General features: G+C 42.3%; 1 protein-coding gene across 1 annotated transcript in view; it reads right to left on the minus strand.

Moving 5' to 3' along the window:
• Window positions 1–16,087, minus strand: part of LOC122564216 (lysophosphatidic acid receptor 3-like) — a 28,609-nt gene extending 12,522 nt beyond the window's left edge. The window contains exon 1 of the mRNA XM_043718912.1: window positions 15,840–16,087. Within this exon, the coding sequence (XP_043574847.1) occupies window positions 15,840–16,087 (248 nt within the window). The remainder of the gene's footprint in view (window positions 1–15,839) is intronic.
• Window positions 16,088–20,729: the final 4,642 nt, after the last annotated feature.

Here is a 20,729-nt window from a genome sequence, read left to right on the forward strand (position 1 = left end):
ACGGGGTGTGGTCTAGGGGTGGGTGGGGGAAGGTGTTTGATGGGGGCCAGTCTGGGGGTCGGTGAGGGGCAGTGTTGGAGAGGGGTGGGGGTGGATGGGGGGACAGTGTTGGATAGGGGTGGAGGTGGACGGGGGAGCGGGCGCTCGCACACGGTGAGCTGCTGTCTCTTCACCTGGACGGGGAGCAGACTTAACAGAAAACTCCGAACCCCAGAATTGCCCATTTGGGACCTCTTTTATTTCTTTCAAATTAGAAACTTCACACAAAAAGAGACCACACTTCTAATTGACCCTTATAAGTCTGGAAGGAGAAGAGGGTGTTGAGTGCTGAGAGTAAATTATCTGTTAGCAACATTTATAATCTATTGGGAGAGGGTCCCTCAGACATGACTGAATGTCTTTGTAGAATTTAGGAGAGGAAGTTGGACTTCAGAAATATGGGAGGATATCTGGGAAAATGCAAGAAGGATCTCGATTTGCAACTGGACCCATGTCTTGCAATTGAAGATTCTCCACAGGGTCCATCTGGCCCCAGACCGCCTCGTTAAATCTCCAGTGTGTCCGAAATGTAAAATGAGCATGGGCACGTTTGCTCATTGTCTTTGGTCCTGCCACAGACTGCGGGAGTACTGGAGCACTGTGGTAGGAGAAATAGAGAAGGCCTTGGGGACAGAGGTGGAGATGAACCTGGTATCTCTTCTTCTTGGCTTTGTTAATTAACTTTCATTAGATGCACACAAAAAAAGGTTTTTCGATATCCTCACTTTTTGTACCAGAAAGAACATTCTAATTAGGTGGGTGTCGGAAAATCCCCTGGGGCTGGCGGACTGGCGTAAGCTAGTCATGGAGCACATCCTCTTGGACCTTCTTATGAGTATGGTGCATTTCTATAAGACGTTGCAGCCCTTGTACAGATGTACAAGGACTACCCATGTACAGATTTGTCCACCATACTAATAAGAGTCTTTATATAACCATGGCAATTCTATGTAATGAACCTGGTATCCAGAGGGAAAGAACTATGAACATATGAATATGTATAAACTTGTGCATTCAATAATCAAGGACTAGTGCTTTGTTTTACTGAGCTGCAAATGGTTATTATCATTATTATTATTGTTAAGACTTTTTTGTTAGCTTAGTTATTAGTTGATATTTATTTACATATTTAGCAGGTTTGTTTTTTTAATATCAGTTTGAATTGTTTGGTTTTGTATTTGTTTTAATATTCAAAAGTAAATATTCCTTTTTTTTAATAAAAATATATTTCAAAAGAAGAAACCCCTTTGCAAATATAACCTACACCCATATGCCACTATTTTAAATTCCAAACCCCAAATATAAAAAATATTTTAAAAATTAAACACCTTTCATCCTACATGAACTCTTAATGTACTCAGATCACATTCAACTGTTTCTACAAATCTACCTCTCACCAACTCTGTTAATAGCCTCTCCCGTCCCCAGTCCCAGCACCACACCTGGTTTGCACTTGACAGTAAATGGCAATTTGGTCCAAAGGTTACAACACAAAACCGAGGTCATTGCTTTGCTTTTGCTACGCATTTTCATAGGTCATGGCAGTCAAATCACCTTTTAACTTGTTGTCGTTATTGAAGATTTCTTAGTTTTAAGAAAGCAAAATTACTCTCTAATGTTTTAGTTTAAATAAGTGCCCTTTGCAATCCCCTATCCAAGCTCACTCTCACTCCTGGGAACTGAGGAAGGGACCATCCCACTGGGGGGGGAGCTGAATGTGAAATGCCTTCAGTGTAGCCCCAGTACCCAGAACTGAGAGCACTCACGCCTCCCGCATTGAGCCTTGTTACCGGCTCCATTCGGAGGGAATCTGCTGAGAGGTGGATCCAGGGGGAGGAGCTCGGCATCCTGTGGCAGCTCTGACTGTCCGGGCCAGACATTAAAAAGCCCCAGGCGACAGCCAGCGCTCAGTTCCTGCAAATCCACTGCATCCCTCACTTTTGGCACAGGAGGAACTTGCAGAGAAGGGGAAAGGGGCGAGAGAATGTACTCCCTTGTCTTGTTGGTCCTGAGCTTTTGTTTGCCCTTCTCCAGTTTGGGAGCAGGTAAGTCTCCAGTCCGGGGTGATGTTTCTGTTGGAGAATTTTTCCATCAGAATCTGCTTAGCTTCGGGAGTTAGTAAGTAACCTAGTCAGAGTCAGAATGGTTTGCATCCTGCATCACTAATGGAGGTTGGAGGGGAAATAGATCTTCAAATCTGTCCTGGATAGTGGGAGAAGTACCAAACCTGACAACCCTCCCCCAACTTCAAAATAGGCAGAAAGGACATTCCCATAATAACTGCAGGTTGAGCAGTTTAACACCAGTTTTCTCATAATGTAGAGTTAATTAAAGCAAGCCCCCGGATTGTATGAAAACCAGATTGTTTTTTGACTGACTGAATTGACATTTTGCTGAAGTAGCAGCAAAGATGGATGAGATTGCAGTGGATGTTGTTTATGTGGATTTGAGAAAGCTTTTGGCAAGCTATCACATAAAATGCATTAACAAGAATTGTTGGAGGAAGCTAGCAGGTCTGGAGGGAAAGCAGAGTGAAAGTTTCGAGTCCAGTGACCCTTCTTTAGAACACTCGACCCAAATGTTAACTCTCTCCACACAGATACTCCCAGACCTACTGAGTTTCTCCAGCAACTTTTGCTTTTGTTTTAGATTTCTAGCATCCAGAGTTCTTTGTTTTATCACCTAAAAAGCTGGTTAATCAAATTGACGCTCATAGAATAGGATGGCCAATGTCAGTCCAGACAAAGAAAAAGTTGGTTTATGGATGGAAAACAGCAATTGTCTTACTTACTGGAGGATGGTAGGTAGTAATATTGGACAGTTGGCTGGACAGTTGGTCTGTTCATACCAAAGTATGGGTTCAATCCCACACCAGCAGAGTCTACCATGAAGGACTCTACTTCTCAACCTCTCCCCTCACTGAAGGTATGGTGACCCTCAGGTTAAATGACCACCAGTCATTTCTCTAATGATCCAGTAGAGCTATGATGACTTTACCCTTACAATGTTCTTGAAGTATAGCGGAATACATAAGGACAAGTGGGTGGCACAGTGGTTAGCACTGCTGCCTCACAGCACCAGAGACCCGGGTTCAATTCCCACCTCAGGTGACTGATTGATTGTGTGGTGTTTGCACGTTCTCCCTTTATCTGCGTGGGTTTCCTCCGGGTGCTCCGGTTTCCTCCCACAGTCCAAAAATATGCAGGTTAGGTGAATTGGCCGAGCTAAATTGCTCGTAGTGTTAGGCGAAGGGGTAAATGTAGGAGAATGGGGTCTGTGTGGGTTGCGCGTCAGTGTGGATTTGTTGGGCCGAAGGGCCTGTTTCCACACTGTATCTAATCTAAGTCTATATGCCATGTCTCCATTAACCAATGCATTGTATTTTAATTTTACAGGAAGTTTATATTAATATGCATCTCTGACCCAAAACTTTGGTTGAACATTTTAGTAAATTTGATCAGGTTTCCACGGTGGTGGGTGAGGGAGCAGGTAGTTGAAGGTAGCTTTAAATAAAATGGGGAAAAAAAACCCTAAAAGTAATGTCGAATCTTTCAGAAGTACTGCCCTGCAGAATGTATTGGAGGCAAGTTAAGACGGAAACTACTTTTATTTTATTTTGTCCAGCAAATTGGTGCTATGATGTCCAAAACACCAGCTGCGGTAGGGATTAAAGTAATTGTATTTGATGGTAGCCTGGATGTAGAACTGAATATTTCCTATTACAAACATGTTAAATATGTAACTATAATTTTAGTTTCGGGCAAAAGCCCTTCATCAGGAATTCCTGATGAAGGGCTTTTACCCGAAACGTCGATTTTACTGCTCCTCAGATGCTGCCTGAACTGCTGTGTTTTTCCAGCACCACTCTAATCTAGACTCTGTTTTCCAGCATCTGCAGTCATTGTTTTTACCTTAGTAATTCAGAGTCCTGGGCTAGTGTTTCGCAGGCATGGGTTGTCTCTCACAATTGCAGATGGTGATTTTGTGAATTCACAAATCTGAAATTAAATGAGAGCCTAAAAGTGACCAAATAACCAATGTCGTAAAGATCCAATTGGTTTGCTACTGCTTTTTAGAGAAGGAAAACTGCCATTTTAACCTGGTTTGGCCTTCATCTGACTTCAGAGCCACAGCAATGTTTTAATTGTCCTCTAGCTTAGTAAGCCACTCAGTTGCAACACTCAGCTATGGGGGCATTTAAAGGAACATGATCCTAGTTGACAAGTTGGTGGATAGTAGGATGGCTCTTTTTCTTTGGGACACTGATGGGACCATGGTGCTAGAACCTGCCAGACTGCTCTGATCTTTTTTCCCTAGGTCGGAGTGGTGTCCATAGTCCCTCAGTTATTCCTACTCCCTCCCCACCAAATAACTAACTTTTCTTGCCCTCTGTGTATCCTGGTCATTTACTCGGGACACCTCACCACCATTTCCCTGCCCAGCACCAATGTGTGCCAACCACTTCTATCTCATTCATTCCCTGCCCTTGTTTCAGTGCAAGATAAAATAGCCCACAGTAGGACATAAGACCAGGGTTGGTATTGAAGCGCTTGATATTGGTCTGCTTACCTCCTATGAAGAGAGAATGTTCACCTTTGCAGGAGAAGACAATGGCCACACATGTGGTGATCCTGAAACCTTCATGTCCTGACAATAAAGTAAGATTGGCTGTTACGTGCTGCACTGCTAACTGCAACTGTGCATATATTCTTATCTTAGCTAAACTCTGTCCTATTTTGCAATTCATTTTCTCTTTTGCCTTCTGAGAATATGAGTTGCTTCCACACAGACAGTAGCATGAAATCCCGCCCCTCGTCAAAACCACCTCCTCTGCCTCTGAGGAGGAAGTCACAGATCCTTTAGAGGATGCACCAGCAAGGCTGTCTTTAGATCCCTCCACCTACTCAGATACTAACACACCTCTGGCTACTTTAGCTAGATTAAAGATGAGAGCACATTCTGGTGAACACATTCCCACAGCTGGCTGAGGAGGAAATGTGCCAGGCCTCTGGTTGGCAGAGGGCTGTCAGAGACCAGGTACTAGCATAGCCCCAGATAGGAGAGGACCCTTGTCCATTTGTAAGTTCCTAAAAAGGCACAAATGGACACAGAAGCAGCACTCAGGTTTGCCAGATGCATTCTGTAAACTAAATCGAAGTAAACAGTTTGGAAGAATCCACCATGATGTTGATACCATGCTACCTCTGGCATGCATACATCTGGCTGTCTCAATGGACAGGCTGGCAGCTGCCATGGACAGTCAGGTCCAGCAGAACCCTCAGTTTTCTACTCCTGACTGAAGAATAGCTGTTCTTTACTTCGTGCCGATACTAATATAAAACTTTGTCATTATTGAATGAGATAGCATCAGATGCTGCAAAGGCTTCCATCAGTTTGTAATATTAATTTGTTTCAAACAACAGGAAAAGTGATGGACAAACAACCATAATGCTGCATTTGCGGGTTTAAACAGAGGTGCTCTCATCAATACATTTAAACTTAATGAGTAATGACTTCACCCAACACCATTCCATTGAAAGTGGCTGCCACAGGAGTCCTGTCTCGAGCGTGGTATAGGATGCTGCAGGATGTTTCTTCTGATGAACATTATTTTCCTACTCTGTACCATGCTGTGTCTATTACAGATTCTAATCATTCATCATGAAGATCTAGACCCCCAAAGAGGGGTCTCTTGGCTCTGAGATCTGTCAAAAGAATCACTATTTCAGCAAGGTTCACCATTTATTACGATGTCGGGCCCAGGTTTGTCCAGCAACACAGAGATTAACAGCTTCTGTGTTCCTTGGAGAAAACTGCGCAATTGAATTTGAACAATAAGCCATTTTTATGTTTCTTAAGATACAGTACAACCTTAATTACAAAGGAAAACCAATCAAATAACAAGGTGACATAATGGACAACAGGTTAATCCAATGATATTTCCTGGGAAACAGTATTGTCTCGCACACATTATGTCTCATGCTTGCAAGTTCAAGGTTAGACAGAGTAGTCAGTTAATGTCTTCAGATTCATTTTATGAAGACTTCATTGTCTGCTTTATCTTTTTAATTCAGCCAGTTCAGCAAAGCAAGAATGCAGCTTTCAACCATTTCAGCACAGTATTAATCCTGAAACCATTTTGTTAGGTTATTTTATATTAAAACTCCATTATATTATTAATAAAAGCTTGCATATATTTGTTGCTCCTGACAATAGCTTAAATTCAAATTTCAAATCCTCAATCACATTCCCTTGTTGGGTGTTCCAGTTGACAACAGCAGTGTGCTTGGGTTATATGGCACACAAGCAAAGCAGCATTGTATAAAAGGTAATGGTGAAGAAATATTATAGTCCAACATGTAAAATGGACAGCTCCCGGATTTTCTGCAGACTATGAGAGGTGTTGGAATGTGTTTGTGACTTGTGGAATGTTGGTGCAACTTTGTAGCTTGCCTGACATTACTTCTGCTTCATAGCTATTATTTTGATCAGTTCAAATTGATCCATGACATGGTTAAGAATGTTAGTGGCCAGGATTTTTAGTTGATGCAGTTGGTTACTGCATGAGATTCATGTGCAGAATTCAGTGGCTACAGACCTCTTTGTAACTGAGACTGTGTAAGTGCCCAATTAATGCATTTGCCCCTTAGAGGGCCTTATGTTGCACTCAAGTAAAGCCTGCTCCCTCAGACAAAAGCCCTACTTACTCTACTCTTGCTGGTGGCGACCATTTTTTTATTTCTATTGTACATTTACAATCGGACATTGCAGGTGGACAAGGATCGAAGGTACCATGGGTGTGTTTTCATGGATTGAGTTGCAGGCTCCACTTGCCAATCTAGATGAGCTCACAAACTGTCATGTTCCTTTCTGTCTTGCACTCCCTGTCAACCTTTGAGGCTCCCCACTTCCCACCAAACTGTTTTATTCAACTCTTAATCTCCCCGCTTTACTCCTTGAGCCCCATGCCACAACTGAGTTTTGCCAAACATCATGATGGAATGTGCCCCCATCAAAGCCATGATGGCGGTGACAGTCAATTGCCCCCATCACTCCTATGGTATCCTACCTCTCCCACACTTATGTCCCACACTCGTATGTTAATATGTTAGCTACCTCCCTTCACAATTATCATCCCCTCCACATCCCAGCATGCTGCCTCCAATCCCCAAAACTGACTTCCCCAACACTGAAATGCCTCCTGGTAACGTCCCTTGACTTTCAGCGAACAGACTGCCAGTAGCCCACTGGTTTTGGTGCACTCCCTTGATCAACTTGGAAGGACCACTCTGACTGCTGACTGACAGTACAGCTCACTGACTGACTTACTGCTAACCCCCAGATTTGTTGGATGTATCCTGTAGGACTAATCATGGCCCATTTAGTGAACTTAATGACCCAAGAAGCCAAATGACCATATCCTAGCATTTGGACAGTTATCGTATAATGTCCTTCACTGATTGTGCTAGTGTCTGCTAACTGACCACAGATCCCCTTGACCTGAATGGCCTTAACGAGTACTCCCCTTTGAGTCATGGCCATTTGAATGAAGTACATTCAGTCTGTTTGCTACTGGTACACACTGCAGATACATCATGTTGGAGTATGGCACCATGCTACATGTCCACCCCACTGACTGATCATTTCTGGCAAAAATGACATTGTACCTGTGCTAATAGACAAAGCAAGTCTGAATCTTTGTGAGCCTGTAAATTCTGAATGAGATGACAATGTGCAAAAAAGCAAGGAAGAGATGCTGTGAGCATCCAAGTCAGTGAGCATTAAGAAAGCACGTTAAAAGCCCCGATCTCCAACCTGTTCTGATGTATGAGATGGATGTCTATCCCTGTGGGTAAAATGACCTAGCAACAGCATTGCAATGAATCGTGCCAGTGAACTCCAAAGTGCCAGATTGAAGTAAACTGTATTATGAATCAGTTGGAAACGTGCCATGATGATGTGGTGAGGCTAGTGCCTGGGAGATACCAATCTTCATGGATGGAGTGGCATGTAGTGACTATTGAATGCTGGCCAGGATAGGTGCCTGGAGAAGATGCCAGTAAGCTGCAGCCACCAAATACCTGCTCTGAATTTCTCTCCCCTGCTTCTTACTAGCAAGATTCTCATCAGGCTTTTAAAACCTTATGTGGAAATTTGGACATTTTCTTGCCATCTTGAATCTCACATTTCCACGATTGCTGTATTATCCTATCCATATCACTATTTCCTACATCGTTCAGGACCTGGGAAAATTCCACCCTGAGTCCGTAGACAACCAATCCAGCTGTCTCCTCCTTTGTGTCCAAATGTCAACATGTGCACCTTCTTTTCAATAAACCTGGATTTAAGTTTCTGTTGCAATTAGAAGCAGGTCAGTTGTGTTTATCTTGGAGTAAATTTATTATGAGGATTATAATCACTAATTCAATGATACTTTACTTTACAGACCGTTTAAAATATAACTGTTTCATAAAGATCAACGATAATAGCAAGGTTTGTCTCAAAGTCAATTTAAAGTTAATATCTTTTCAAATAAACTGCAAGAAGTGGTGCTGCTTTGAAAGTGATGAATGAAATATAAAACTCTGTCTCCAGTGCAACATCGTGTTAAAACAACTATCATCAATTATAACATACTTTTCCACGTCTTTTCCTATTTTGTTAAAGTGAAGACTATCGACAGGCTCTTCCGTATGGTTGCAGTCATGGTCTGATTACTCCTCCCCTCCTACTTTGTCTTACAAGGACAAGCTTTGCATTGCAGCTGGAAGTTTCAAACTGGCCTCATGAGAAACCTGTAGCATACCTGATATTGATGTCTTTCTTTATAATGTTGAATGGTTAGGAGGAACGAAACAGGGTCTTGTTTTGTGGCATTGAATGGCAAATGTACTAACTAACACAAACTGAAAACCTTTGAAATAGTTAAACAGCTTTTCAGTGTGTTAGTGTGTCAGTGTATCAGTGAATAGATGATTGAGTGAAAGTGTTGGGTGGCTGAGGTAAGGCGATTGGGTGGCAGCTGGATGGTGGTCACCTGGATGGGCAGTTATCGAGTCTGGGCAGGAGACGGTCTAATTGTTGGGGGCTGATTTGAGTGGTGGGGGTTGTGGAAAAGACAGTGGTTGGGCATGTTGGGGGGGTCAAAGGTGAAGTCAAGAGCTGAGGTCTAGTCAGCCCAGGGAGAGAGGAGGAGAATTGGGGGGTCAAAGGTTTGCTTGGGGCTCAGGGTGAGATTGAGCTGACTGAGTTATATGGTTACCCAGAAGTTAGACATGGTGATAAGCTGTTAATTTTTTTTTTTGACCCTCTCTCACACATACACTCTCTCTCAAACATGCACACTCTCATACACACACAAGCGCATACACACTCTCACATACACACTCTCTCTCTGCCCCTTTCTCTTTCAGACACACTCACACACATATAAGTTTGCAGATGCATTCTAGTTTATTTGAAAAACAAACAACTTGTAGAAACAGTCAGTCAGTGTGGTATTTTATAAAATCCTGCTTTGTAAACAAAGCCAGTCTGACTCTAGATTAAGACACAGACAAATTCTAAACAAGGCCTCACACCAAAAATGTATTATCTGACCTGAGATATCACCTCTTTTATACATTGATAAAACCTTGAGTTCTCTTGGGGCAATGACTTCAGATAAATTCTGGGATTTGCATTTTAATCAATCAAAACCAGTATCTTCTTTCTAACTGATTAAAGATTTAACAGGAGGGAGTCGAGAGTGTGGTGCTTGAAAAGCATAGCAGGTCAGTCAGGCAGCATTCAAGGAGCAGGAGAATCAACGTTTCGGGCAAAAGTCCTTCATCAGCCCTTCATCCTTTCTAGAACCCAGCATCTGGAAAAATGGTTAGCCAACATGTGGAAAGCTCAAGCAGTCTCCCATTGATATTGTAACCGCTGATGCTCAAGTTGATACGAGACTGGTTCCCATTGTATTTGAGGGCTATAATAAAGCCAATACATCTCAAATGTGGATTATCAAAAATGATGGCCACACATTAAATCCTAGAAGTTCAAAACAAAAACTGAAATTTCTGGGAAAACTCAGTAGGTCTGTGGAGAAAAGGCAGAGTAATGTTTTGGGTCCAGTGACTGTTCTTCAGAACGGCTTGCAGCTAGGAGAAGGTAGTATTTATGCTGAAGACCAGGGTAATGAGGAAAGGGAAGGGGGAGGGAGTGAATGATAGGTAGAGGTGGATTCCAGAGCGACAGAACAGCAGTTGAACAGCCAAAGGAATGGATACTGGTAAGACTGAGGGAAAGAAAAGCTGCTAATGAGGACCATCAATTGGGTGGCATGGTGGCTCAGTGGTTAGCACTGCTGCCTCACAATGCCAAGGACCTGGATTTGATTCTACCCTCGAGTGACTGTCTGTCTGGAGTCTGCACATTCTCCCCATGTCTGGGTGGGTTTCCTCCGGGTGTTCTGATTTCCTCCCACAATCCAAAGATGTGCAGGTCAGGTGAATTGGCCATGCCCAATTACCCATAACGTTCAAGGATGTGTAGGTTAGGTGCATTAGTCAGGGGTAAATATTGAATAATAGGGTAGGGGAATGGGTCTGGGTGGGTTACTCTGCGGAGGGTCAATGTGGACGTGTTGGGCCAAAGGGCCTGTTTCTACACTGTAGGGAATCTATGATTTTCTATTAGCAGGTGAAAATGGGTTGACTGTGTAGAAAGCACCCATGACAGGGCCTAGCCCGCAGAGGTGTGTAAAGGACATAGAGGAAGGTGCTCAGGTTCTAAAACGATTGAACTTGATATTGAGTCCTGAATGCTGCAGAGTCGCTGAGCAGAAAATGGGATGTTCTTCCAGCTTGCACTGAGGCTCGCTGGAGCCCTGCAGTAAGTTCAAGGCAGAGATGTTGGCCAGGGAGCACAGTGGTGTGTTGAAGTGGCAAGCAGCCAGTAGCTCCATGTCATTTTAGATTAGATTACTTACAGTGTGGAAACAGGCCCTTCGGCCCAACAAGTCCACACCGACCCGCCGAAGCGCACCCACCCAGACCCATTCCCCTACATTTACCCCTTACCTAACACTACAGGCAATTTAGCGTGGCCAATTCACCTGACCGGCACATTTTTGGAGTGTGGGAGGAAACCGGAGCACCCGGAGGAAACCCACGCAGACACGGGGAGAATGTGCAAACTCCACACAGTCGGTCGCCTGAGGCGGGAATTGAACCCGGATCTCTGGCGCTGTGAGGCAGCAGTGCTAACCACTGTGCCACCGTGCCGCCCACTAATTGGAGAGAAACATAGGTGTCCCACAAAGTGGTCAATGTAATGCTTTGCTTCCCCAGTGTAGAACAGAGCACAATATGAGCAGTGAATACAATAGACTAGATTGAGTGAAGTGCAGGTGATTGCTGATTCACCTGGAAGGTGTGTTTGGAGCCTTTGATAGTGAGGAAGGAGTAAGTAATTGAGCAGATCTTACACCTTCAGCGGTTACCCAGGTAGATGCTATGGGAGTGTAGGGAGGTTAGTGGACCGAGTGTCCTTTCAGGGAATGGATACTGCAGAAGACTGACAACGGAGGGGAGGGGAATGTGTGTGTAGCAGTGGCATCCCACTGGTGGTAGTGGAAATGGCAGCTAATGATGTTTTGGATGTGGATGCTGGTGGAGTGGTAAATGAGGATCAGGGGAACCCAATTGCTGTTTTAAAAGGAGTGAGGAGATGAGTCGGACACGGCTGAGAATCCTGTCAACCACAGTCGTGGGGAATCTTCGATTGAAAGGTGGATATTCCCCCAACTGTAGAAGGTGATGTTGTTTCATGGTCCCATTGGAGTTGGCGGGATTGCAAACTCATAAACTACATGGAACTTATTGCCAGAGAGCTCAGTCTTGTGCAAGTTACTTTATGTATATGCAAAATACCAGAAGCTAGAACACCAAAAGGTCTGCTTCTTGCCTTGTTGTCACTGATGTGGAAATTTGGTCTTTTTCAATCCTAACCTGTTTCTGTACTTTGCATTGCATTCGGCCCAACAGGTCTGATATCACATAAGCCAAGTCTTCATCTAAGATTATGACCAAGAAAGGAGAGGGAATGGACTACCATTTTTCTAAGCATGTTTTGGGCAGTCCTAATAAATATTTTTATTTCTTTTAGTAAGTGGCATGTCAACTGAAGATGAAATTAATTGAATTATAATGGAGGAACCACTCGCAGTATTTTCTTGAGTGAAGGGACATTTTATTTAGTAAACCCAAGAAATAATTTAAAAAATTTGTCATCAAATATACATCAACAGCTAATAAATTTAAGCAGGGTAAAAACAATGACTGCAGATGCTGGAAACCAGATTCTGGATTAGTGCTGCTGTGCTCTTCCAGCACCACTAATAAATTTAAGCAGACAAGTTTTAAAGACCTTAAGGTGTTAGAATGTTTAACCTGAGACCACAGTTGTTTACTTTTTGTCTGGTATGTTCAATAATGGTACAGTTGGTAGACAGCCTTTAGATTTCAGTGAATGGTTGGTTTTCAAATTTACCTTTCCATTAAGCTCTGTTTTTTGAGGCACAGAAAAAGATAGACGGAGAGTTTCAGTCCTTTCTGTTACCAGTACAGATTCTTTCTCTCTGTGCTGCTCAAAAGCAGCTGTTGAAATATAGTCTAATGTATAATCATGAGTCTGGTTCCATCGTCTTTCAAAACTGGCCAACTGACAGGTGAGATTTTAATTTAGTAATATATAATACAAGTATACAATTGTAAATTAAACAGAACATGGGAATTCATTGACACTGACTCAGTTGCTTAGTTTCCTTGTCTTTAGATAAAATTTGCAAGTTCAGTGCTAATGGTTTTGTTAATCAGACATGGTTCTGATGATGTTTGCCTCAATCTTTGAGAGCTGACTACTGTAGTCATTTCAGCTTCATGTTTTGTACTTTCTGGAATCCATTTTAGTCCATGAAAAGTTTCAGGTATTATAAGTAGATGATGAAATCGAATTTTGAACACATCTATCATCTTGTATTCCTTTGGCCCTCATACATTTATCCAGTATTCCCTTAAATATATCAGTTTGGGTTCCATCAGGGTCACTCAGCTCCTGATCTCAATACATTCTTGGTTCAATCATGGCCAAAAGAGCTAAATCCCACAGGAAATATGAAAGTGACAGCCTTTGACATCAAGGACACATTTGACTGAGTGTGACATTAAGGAGCCTGGGCAAAACTTGAATCAATGGATATCAGGAAAGACTCTCAGCTGATTAGAGTCATACCAAGCACTTATGAAAGTAGTTTTGGTTGTTGGAGGTCAGTCATCTCATTCCAGGACTCCTCTGCAAGAGTTCCGCAGCATAGTGTCCTTGGCCCAACTATCTTCAACTGCTTCATCAATTACCATTCTTCCATTATAAAGTCAGAAGTGGGATGAATCCACAATGTTCAGCACCATTTGCAACTCCTTAGATACTGAAGCAATGCATGGTTCAAATGCAATAATATCCAGGCTTAGGCTGACAAGTGGTAACTAATATTCACTCCACACAAATGCCAGCCAATGACCACCTCCAATAAGAGACAATCTAGTGAGGGCCCCTTGATATTCAATCATGTTACCATCTCTGAATTCCTCATCATCAACATCTGGATGCTACCACTAATCAAATACTTAACTGGACTCACCAAATAAACACAGTCATTCCAAGAGCATGTCAGAGGCTACGAATACTGTGGCAAATAATTTACCTCCTCACTCCCCAAAGTCATGTACAAGGCTCAAGTCAGGAGTGTGTTGCAATACATTCCACCTGCCTAATTGCATGCAACTCCAACAAATGTCAAGAAGCTTGATTCCATCCAGGAGAAAGCAGCTCACTTGATTGGCACCACATCCACAAACACTGTATGGACTCCCTCCACCCCCGACTCCCAGAAGCAGCAGTGTGTACTGTCTACAAGATGCAGTGCAGAAATTCACCAAAGATCCTTAGATAGTACCTTCCAACCCTACAGACATAGAGTTGTAGAGTCATGGTGATGTACAGCATGGAAACAGACTCTTTGGTCCAACTTGTCCATGCTGACCAGATATCCTAACTTAATCTAGTTCCATTTTCCAGCACTTGGCCCATATCCCACTAAACTCTTCCTATTCAAATACCCATCCAGATGCCTTTTACATATTGTAATTGTACCAGCCTCCACCACTTCCTTTGGCAGGTCATTCCATACACATACCATCCTCTGTGTGAAAAAGTTGCCCCTTAGGTTCCTTCTAAATCTTTCCACTCTCACCTTAAACTTATACCCTCTAGTTCTGCCCCCCCCCCATCCCAGGGATGTTTATTTACCCTATCCATGCCCCACATGATTTTATAAACCTTGATAAAGTCACCCCTCAGCCTCCAACACTCCAGGGAAAACATCCCTGGTCTATTCAGCCTCTCCCTATAGCTCAAATCCTCCTATCTTGGCAACATGCATGTAAATATTTTCTGAACCCTTTCAAGTTTCCCAGCATCTTTCCAATAGGAGGGAGATCAGAATTGCACACAATATTCCAACAGTGGCCTAATCAATGTCCTGTACAGCCACAATATGACCTCCCAACTCATGTACTCAATACCCTGACCAATATAGGAAAGCATACCAAACTCCTTCTTCACTATCCTATCGAACTGTGACTTTACTTTCAAGGAGCTACAAACCTGCACCCTAAGGTCTCTTTGTTCAGCAACACTCCCAAGGGCCTTACCATTATAAGTCCTGCCCTGATTTGCCTTTCCAAATTGCAGCATCTCACATTTATCTAAATTAAACTCCATTTGCCACTCATTGGTCCATTGGCCCATTAAGATCCTGTTGTACTCTGAGGTAATCTTCACTCTCCATTGCACTTCTAATTTTGCTTTTATTTGCAAACTTTCTAACTATACCTCCTGTGTTCACAACCACATCATTTGTATAAATGATAAAAAGCAGTGGACCCAGCACTGATCCTTGTGGCACACCACTGGTCACAAGCCTCCAGTCTGAAAAGCAATCCTCCATCACCACCCTCTGTATTCTACCTTTGAACTAGTTCTGTGTTCAAATGGCTAGTTCTCCCTGTATTCCCATGTAATCTAACCTTGCTCACCAGTCTACCATGAGGAATCTTGTTGAATGCCTTACTGAAGTCCATAGAGATTATATCCACTGCTCTTCCCTCATCCATCCTCTTTGTTACTTCTTCAAAACACCCAATCAAGTTAGTGAGACATGATTTCCCACGCACAAAGCCATGTTGACTATTCCTAATCAGTCCTTGTCTTTCCAAAGATTCCTTCCAGGCTCACTAGTCTATAGTTGCCTGGATTTTCTATTTAGAAGGACAAGACCAGCAGATACATGGGAACACCACTACCTACAAATTCTCTTCCATGCTACTCACCACGCCAACGTGGAAATGTATCACTGTTCCTTCACTATCACTGGATCAAAAAATCCTGGAATTCCCTCCTTCAGGGCATTGAATGTAACCCTACACCAAGAGGACTGCATCAATTCAAGAAGGCAGCTTACCAGAGATCCAGGATGGTGGCGACCCAGTAGGTCTGAGTCTGCTGAGCTCTGCCCAGTACCCAGGCAAAGTGAGGTATTCACCCTCACCTCACTTGCTAAATTATTTACAATAGCTTTTTCCCAGCAGCTTTGGTCATTCTGCATCAAACTTTAGCAGTTTGATGCATTTTAAAATGACCAAAGGCATAGGTTCACGAAGTTCACAACAAGCAGGGACCCCCCACCCCAGGGGACTTACCTGCAGAGGCGAGCCTGATCGCGGAGTTCGTTATGCTCTGAGAGAAGATTGATGCAACCATCGAGGAGACCCGGTCCAGATGGGAGTCGAACTCTGTCATGCTGCAGAAGCATGGCTGAGAGATCAAGAAACTCAGACAGCGTGTCGGAGAGGAGGAGCAACAAGCCGTGGCCTCCAAGACCGCTGCTGAATTCTCTGTGGGTCAGGTCCAGGCTCTGGAATGCCGAGTTCAGTCCTTGGAAGAACATATCGACGACCTCGAAAATCAAGGTCATCAGAAAAATATTCAGTTGCTGGGCCTTCCCAAATGGGAGAAGGAAGACCAGCTTGTTGATTTTTTTTTGGAGCAATGGCTCCCACAGCTGTTGAAGCTCGAGTCGGAGCTGGGCTGGGTGTGGGTTGAGTGGGCCAACTGGGTTGCTATGCGCAGGCCCGGGTCAGACCAGTGCCCCCGCCTGGTCCTAGTTTGACTTCAACATTACAGGGTAAAACAAATGCTGCTGGAGGCCTCCAGGGTTTTGGGGAAGGATCCCCATGCCATGGTATATAAGGCCTCCAAAATAATGTTGTTCCAGGACTTTTATCCGCTTGTGGTTCGCAAGAGGAAGGCATTTGATGAGGTAAAGAAGGGTCTGAGGGATTTAAATATTCAATATTCTATGTGATATCCAGCAACACTGCACTTCAGTCATGGAGGATCCGTATATAACTTCGGATCACCGGAAAAGGTAAAAGAATTCTTGGATGCTCTCAAATAGAATGCGGGACTTGAACTATATGGATAATGACTTTATTTTGCCCCCATTTTGTTTTCTCTCCTCATTTTCCCCTCTTTCTCTTTTCCATCCTTCTTTGGGGGTTGGGGGGGTGTTTGTTCTTCTTTCTTTTGACTTTTGTCTATAACTCACTTGGTTTATCCGATTATTGGGGGATGTTTCTGAGTTGTTTTTTGTTCCTTAATATTTGCTGGGATGGAATTTTGTAATTTTATATATTTTTATGTTGTTTTGTTAAGCGTCCCTAGGTAATAGTATGGAGGGGATGAGCAGGTTGCCTACTTTTAACTCCTGTATTATAAGATATTGGCATTTATTTACTCTACTTTGTAATGTCTGGGCCGAGAGCATGGCTCTAGCTGGGAGATGTTATGGTGGGATTACAGGAAGGTAGGAGTGCCTCTGTGGACAAGGGGCAAAGTCTCCTTTTAAATATGTTTTCTGTTTTTTTTTAGGAGTAGTTCTTAGCTATTTTGATTTAGTTGTTTTAAAGGGTGTTTTTATATGTGAATTGTTTATGGTTTCTACTCAATGTCTTTTGGGTGAGGTTCTTCCTCCTGGGGGGTCTCGGGCTTGCTTGGACGATCATGGCTCGCCATTCGTTTAGGTGGTGCACCTGGAATGTCAAGGGGAGCCACTCACCAATCACTCACCAAAAAGATATTATCAAGTCTTAAAAAAGAAAGGGTTGATGTAGCCCTTTACAGGAGAGACATCTACTTGATAAGGAGCACTCAAAGCTGCAACAGGATGGATTTGGCCAGGTGTTGTTTTCATCTTTTCAGCTCAAAAAGTAGGGGAGTGGCCATTCTTATTCGGAAGAATCTTCTCTTCCAAATGCTAAGCCAGATAAAAGATGAGTCTGGACAGTATATATTACTTTAAAGCCCTAATATATGGAGAGGAATATGGGATTTTGAATCATTATTGCCCCCCCGACACACCCTTTTAAATTTGTAGAGCGTTCTCTAAGTTGATGGCTCCCAAGGTGCACCACACAATTATAGGGGGAGATTTTAATTGTGTTATCGACCCCAAGTTGGACAGGATACCTAGGAGCTCTGCAGATATATCTCTGGGATCCAGGCAGTTGGCTGATCTGAATAGGGAGTTGGAGCTGGTAGTTTGTGGAGGTGTCTTCACCCTGAGGGTAGAGATTTTACTTTTCATTCTAATCCACACAAGTGCCATACCAGAATTGATATGTTTTTTTTTGTCCCTTCAACCTTTCTGAACTCGATATTGTTTTGTCAGATAGGTAATATAATTATTTCCGACCATGCCGCAGTATATATGGAGGTTAAGAGTAGTGATGACGAGATGCGTGTTGTTTAGGGTCTTTGCTTAGCCGTGGTAATGGTTCTGGCTGGTTCGGGGGTTTCAGGGAGGAAGAATCTCATATAAATATTGGTTTTGTTATGACTTGATATAAATTTATTTTGAATGTGTATCTAGTTATTTATTTACTTTTTTTTCCCTCTTTTTGGTTATTGTTAATAATGTATGATATCCTATTTTGTGTTTTGGTAGTTTGTAGAATAAATTAGCAGCTAGTTTTCTTAGTTTTATACTGGTGTTGTTATTATATTGTAAAGTGGAATACACTATTTTGTAATTTTGTAAAACATCTGGTCCATAACACTGTCAAATGATTTGGAGGTACCGGTGTTGAACTGGGATGGACAAAATTAAAAATCACACAATACCAGATTAAAGTCCAACAGGTTTATTTGGAAGCACTAGCTTTCAAAGCACTGCTCCTTCATCATGTCAGTGTTGAGTATAAAATTTTATGATCTTATACTGCACAACCACCTGGTGAAAGAGCAGTGCTTTGAAAGCTAGTGCTTCCAAATAAACCTTTTGAACTATAACCTGGTGTTGTGTGATTTTTTTTAACACTGTCAAGTAGCATAAAAATAAATACTCTTATCTTGGTCAGACCCTTGCTGTGCTAAACAACATTCTGTTTTGTGATCATCCTGAATCTGTCTTCTGCAGATGCATATGGTCCACCAAAATGAAAAATACAGTTCTTTGTCAAATGCTCTAAACCATTCTGATGGTTTGGCTGTGATGGGATTCCTGTTCAGTGAGTTCTGTTCCTCCGTTCTGAGACTGCTGCTGCTGGGTGTTGCTTCAGCAAGTTGTGACAGAGACCATAGCTCAAGCATTTTCACTGTGGAATTAAATTTAACATATAAAGAATTGGTTCAAATACATCCCAATGGATCCCTGACACTTTACTCCACCTATAAAGTAGAACTGCATACACTAAGACAATAAGAAATAGGGATAGGTGAAGATCATTCAGTCCCTCGAGCCAGGTCTGCCATTCAGTAGGATTATGGCTGATCTGACATTCCTTGTGTTCACTTACCTGCCCTTTCCCATAATCTTTGATCCCCTAACAGATCAAGAATATATCTCAGCCTTAAATATCGACAAGGGCTCTGCCCCACAGCTCTCTGTGGTAAGGAGTTCCAAAGACTCACAACCCTCTGAGAAAAGAAGTTCATCCTCATCTCAGTCTAAATTGATGCCTCTTCCTTCTGAGTCCGTGCCTTCTGGTCTTAGATTCTCCTATGAGGGGAAACATTGTTTCAACATTACCCTGTCAAGTTCCTTAAATTTCCAAATGTTTCAATGAGATCACCTCTGATCTTTTAAATTCCAATGAGTACCTTCCCAACCTGTTTAACTTTTGCTCATAAGTCAATCTCTCCATACTGGAGATCATCCTAGGGAATGTCCTCTTAACTGCCTTCAATGAAATAATATCTTTACTCAAATAAGGAGATCAAAGTACTCCAGATACAGTCTCACCAACACCCCTTGTACAGTTGCAATAAGATTTCCCTACTGTTATACTCCAACCCCCTTGAAATAAAGGCCAGCATTCCATCAGCCTTCCTGATTACCAAGTGTACCTATGTTTTCTATGTTTGTTCACAAATCCTTTTGTGTTATGACTTGCAGCCATTTTTCTCAATTTAATTAATACTGTTCTCTTGCTATCCCTTCCAAAACGAACAACTTCGCAATTTCTCATACCGTACTCCATTGTCAACTTTTTGCATACTTATTTAACCTGTCAGTATCTCTCTGTTAACTTGATGTATCTCTCTTGCAATGTACCTTTTTAATATTTGCGTTGTCTACAAAATTGACTACAGTATATTTTGCTTCCTACCTCCAAGTCATTGTAAACAGTTGCAGACCCACCACTAATCTTTGGCAAACCCCACTGGTTACAGATTACCAACTGAAAAAGAACCTCTTATCCCCACTCACTGTTCCTGTCCATTAACCAATTCTCTGTCCATGCCAATATGTCACCTTCAATACCATGGGCTGTTATCTCTTAATCTTTCAGAGGATATCTTGTCAAACATCCTCTGGAAGTCTAAATATAACAAGTACTGGTTCCATTCTATCCACTCGGTTGAGATTTTCTCAAAACTCTAATAAATTAGTCAGACACGATTTCCCTTTCATGAAGTCATGCTGACTCTCCATGATTAGATTATGTTTTTCCAAATGTACTCTATTATTTCCTTAATAATTAATTACAACATTTTCCAACTGTCGATGTCGAGCTAATTGTCCTATGGTTATCCTCTTTTTGCCTCCCTTACGGTTTAACTAGGGGTGTCACCTTGGCAGTTCTCCAATCCTCTTGTACTTCTCCAGAATCCAAGGATTTTTGGAAAATTACAACTAATACATCATCATCTTGAGAGTTCCTTTTTCTTAGGATCCTAGGACGTAAACCATCAGGGCCAGGGGACTTACCTGCTTTTAACCCTTGTAGTATTTTATCTAATACTAATTTTCTAGTGATGGTGATGGTACTTAACTCCTCCTCCTTTTTGTATTAATGAGATATTTGAAATATCTTCCACAATAAGTCCTGATACAAACTATCTGTTTAGCTTGTCTGCCATTTCCTTGTTCCCCATAACTATCAGTGCAGATTCATTTTCTAAGGGACCTCTGTTCACTATGACCTCTCTGTTCCTTTTTATATATTTAAAGAAACTGTTATTGTTAGTTGATCTATTCTTTCCTAGTTTATCTTCTCTCTTGTTATTATCTTTTAAATCTTCATTTT

Source organism: Chiloscyllium plagiosum, chromosome 28 (genome assembly GCF_004010195.1).
Source record: "Chiloscyllium plagiosum isolate BGI_BamShark_2017 chromosome 28, ASM401019v2, whole genome shotgun sequence".
Classification (NCBI taxonomy): Eukaryota; Metazoa; Chordata; class Chondrichthyes; order Orectolobiformes; family Hemiscylliidae; genus Chiloscyllium; species Chiloscyllium plagiosum.